General features: G+C 49.3%; 1 protein-coding gene across 1 annotated transcript; it reads right to left on the bottom strand.

Moving 5' to 3' along the window:
• Positions 1-329: 329 nt before the first annotated feature.
• Positions 330-1,087, bottom strand: BDP55DRAFT_734964 (Caleosin related protein-domain-containing protein; the record flags this gene model as incomplete). Its single annotated transcript, XM_060580269.1, has 4 exons — positions 330-353; positions 407-676; positions 733-854; positions 904-1,087. 4 exons carry the CDS (start codon positions 1,085-1,087, stop codon positions 330-332), a joined length of 600 nt encoding a protein of 199 aa, XP_060422164.1.
• Positions 1,088-3,933: the final 2,846 nt, after the last annotated feature.

Genomic DNA, 3,933 nt, shown 5'->3' with positions numbered 1-3,933 from the left:
TCCACTCTCGCAGTATGCCCGAGCCCATAGGCCCTATGGGATCTCTCGAGGCCTACTTCAAGAGATTAATCACCGACCCACGAGGCTTCGAGGCCTTTCTCCGCGTGACGGACTTCTTCCAGAAGATCTGTCTGCGGTAGCAGCATCCACACCTACGTAGATGTGAGTGCGGACTACAAAGAACCTCCCGATTCCAAGGGACGATTTGGGAAAGAATGAAACTGGGGCACCAGCGGGAACCGGGGACAGACAGAACGCGTAGTGGCCACAAGGCATGATTTGGAGGACGATGTAAAGAGACGACGTACTGTAGAGTAGGTAGCCTTGGCTCACGGCCCTCCACGCCATATACCCTTCGGGAGGTCTGCGGTAAGGGCTCTAGCCCGGCCGCCACGGCGTTAAATACAACAACAACAACAACAACAACAATGTCCTCGAACTTTTGAGGATTGAATCGGCCCTCAGTGTCATACGTGTTAGTGTCACTACCATGCTTGTCCTTATGAACTCTGTCGAGAAAGATGCGGAAGAGAGGGTCCGGCAGATATCCGCTCACAGTCGGATAGGAAAAGTTGCCGTGGATGATGAAGACGGACAGAACTGAGAGAATAATTCCGAATCCCAAAGCGTAAAACCCCCAAAACGTGTCAGTGGGATAGATAACACCATCTTTGTCCTGAAATTCTCGATTAGTTTCACTTAATGTCCGGAACCAGAAGATAGAGAGCTTACGCTATCGAAGAACTCGCAGTGCTGTTGCAAAACCGTTTGATGACGGTGTCTCCGCGCCCAGCCATGTTCCGTCGTCCCGTTGGGCTTCTCATAGGTAGCAGCGATATTCGCCCGAGGAGTACCTGCCATTCATGAGTGGCCTGCTCTGGCGAGATGTGATTGTGATCATACCAGTATGTGCCAGCTTCTGATCTTTCTGAGGTTGCAAGAAGGGCTTGCGCTGTTGCGTGACCGGAACCTCCGGAATCGACCAAACGACAGGTTCTCCCAGCTTTTCAGCCGGTTTCTGAGCCGGTTTCTGTGGCTTCTGTGGCTTCTCCATCTTCGTATAGTTATGATCCTCGAGGGTGGCCATGGTCACAACGCTTGGATGGGTGGTGTAAAGGGAGAAATGTGAGCCAGCCAGAACTTGCAGCTTAGAAAGCGACTGGTTTATGGTGGCATATATCATGCTATCTTGAGCTTCGTGAGCTAAGACATTTCCACACATGCGCTGATCATCGTGACGTCACTGAACCGGTTCAAATACCTCAGACCATCGCGGTGTTCAGGCCATAATCCCTCGTGTTTCCCCTGTGTCGCTTCTGCATGTGATAATTGGAATTGTTTCATTCCTCTCCTTCTTGCATGTTGCTGACGGATTTGGTCGACACTTACCTCAATGAGCTCGAGTGTTATTCATGATAGGTTGCTTCTAGCCTCATTCCTGCATGGGTGGACCACTTCGGGACGAAAACGTTCATGACGGTTTGGGTGGAGAAATGAGACAACACATTTGTAGATGCAAGTCAGTACCTTGACATTGTCCTGGTGACAGGATGTCCCCCGTCAGTCACATAATAGGACATCATGCCTCTTGCATCTGGTTGGTGTACAAACTCGAACCTGGAAGACATTGAGTGCACGGCGAGCCAACGTCCGCCAATGCCCTGGCCAATTCCCCAGAAATCACATGCGTGCACTCAATGGTGACTAGATGTACCGTAAGAAATTCCCTCGGATTTCAGCAGTCAGGAAAGGGGAAAAGCTTTCAAAGCGCTTGAGGTGGAAAGTCATATGTACGCAGTAACCAATGATAGCGATGGCTGATTGAGTGATGAGGGTGAACCTACCAACATCGTGATTAAAAACTGGTAACTGTAATCAACTCCTGATCTAACAAGCAACGTTCGTCATCAGTTCTTTTTTTTTTCTTTTTCTTACAAATCTTCAGAAGTGAATTAGGCAAAACAGCCTCAGATCGCATTTGGAATTCGGATGTTGACATGTTCAGATTTCATATCTGCCCAATTATCCTGATCATCCCCCGGGTCCCAGTTCTTCAAACCCCACGACTTGAAGTTCTGTGCAACAATTCCATATGTTGCGGCCAGTTGACAGTTCAGCAAGGGAGACTGAAGCCACTTGTTGCTAATCGGCACGATCATTCAAAGAAGCGCTTGTGAAGGAAGCCATCGACTTGAACATAACTGTAGTTGCCGATTTTGGCTTTCAAATGTGGAACGACGGCCTCAAATATCCTCTGGAATCGAAAAAAAAATAATATAGTGGAGAAGAAGAAAGTATTTCCAACTCAGATCGTACATCGAGATACAGAGGATGTGATAGTCTAGAGCTGGCTATCACATCAGCCAACGATAAAATTTTGCATAGAAATTGGCTCTAGGCTGAGTATTAGTTTCCGTTGCGTCGTCAACATACCGGTAGTTGTCGTACTCAAACGCCTACCACATCCGCATTTAGCTGCGATGCGATCACAAGTCAGCATGATAGTAAGTTCTTCGGTGACCGAAAAGTTGCACGGGGGCAAAGGGAAGTTTACGACTGAGTGCTTAAATCCAGGACATATCGTCTCTTTCCTCTAAGCAACGGCCATCATGCCGTTCGTGCAAGTTCGTGCAAGTTCGTGCAACAGCCAGAGCAGACCCCATGATGATCTTTGCGAGACGAACGGGTCGCGAGGGGGTTGCCCGCCTTTATTCGCGAAACCCGTCAGCATGAACCATTATGCCCAGGCGTGTTGGTGGGAATTCGGGCCAAGGCCCCAGCTGTCTTCATGGGACGACCAGGTCATCATCCACATCAACTCTCTCACAGCTGCCGCCGGTGTGGTCCCCGAAGATACCAGTAACCTGCCATACCTCTTTTGGGGTCCTGATCGTTGGCTTTCGTGCAGTTAGTGAACGCTTGGACAGTGCTCAGGCTCGAACCACTCGATGGCAACGGCTTACCCGTCATGAACAAGAGACATCCGTTTGTCATTCTGGTGAAACAAAACTGACGCAGACATACGTCCCCGAGCTGAAAATAAACAAACGGCGTGCTGCCGACTGCCAGTCTGTCTTGTCTGCCCTCGCCGACCAACTGGAGAAACACGTTCGTCTCTTGGCGGCATAGCACAAACACCACAGCTGCATCGACCAAGCGATCGCGAAAAAGTCCATTTCACACGTCAGTGCGGCCCAATGACGCTGAGGCGTTCGGCATGCACGACCGTTGAGCCTTGATCTCTCACTGGTTCGACAGGTTCTTCAGGGGTACAATATCTGGCCGTCTTGAGCGTGAGGCGGTCTATTTGTCGAAACTTCACTAGTTGTCAAGTTCATCTTAACTCATCGCCTGCGAGCTTGCGAGGGTGTTTGGGGCTAGCTATTATCCCGTGGCGAGGTCACTTCGGAAGGACCGTGAAGCGAAAAGATCATTGCTTTCACAATAAGAATACGATATTGGCTCGGGGCATGTCTAGATTATGGCTTCAGACGGTTGAAACTAAGAAGACGCTCTGTGAGAATGACTTCGATCAGACATCACACGTACTGGTATCGAACTTGATGTAGGTCCACAGTGTTCTTTCGCGATCTAGAAGATCTAACGGCTTTAGACTTGCAACGTGGAAAAAGACTTGCAAAGAGTTGACGACCATCAGACGACGATCTTGCATCTCGCATGGACTTCATACTTTTGTTTCGGCGATTGAGTCGTCGTAACGCGTCAAATTCCCTACGGCCCAGATCAGATAGACTGTCTTCTGAAATCGTGAGCAACCCACACATTGGAGAGGTCTGTCAACGTTTTTTGACAATTCGTATGCCATCAAAGTGAGACGGTGCCATTTTTGGCTCTATCCGCTTGACCACTTCGATGGCTCGCGAGCAAAAAGAGAGGATCTATGGCATTATTACGTGAAGTGGCAAAAGGCTA

This window comes from Colletotrichum godetiae (assembly GCF_030913485.1).
Source record: "Colletotrichum godetiae strain CBS 193.32 chromosome Unknown BDP55scaffold_94, whole genome shotgun sequence".
Classification (NCBI taxonomy): Eukaryota; Fungi; Ascomycota; class Sordariomycetes; order Glomerellales; family Glomerellaceae; genus Colletotrichum; species Colletotrichum godetiae.
Note: the sequence above shows the minus strand (reverse complement) of the source record. Positions and strands in the feature narration are given on the sequence as shown.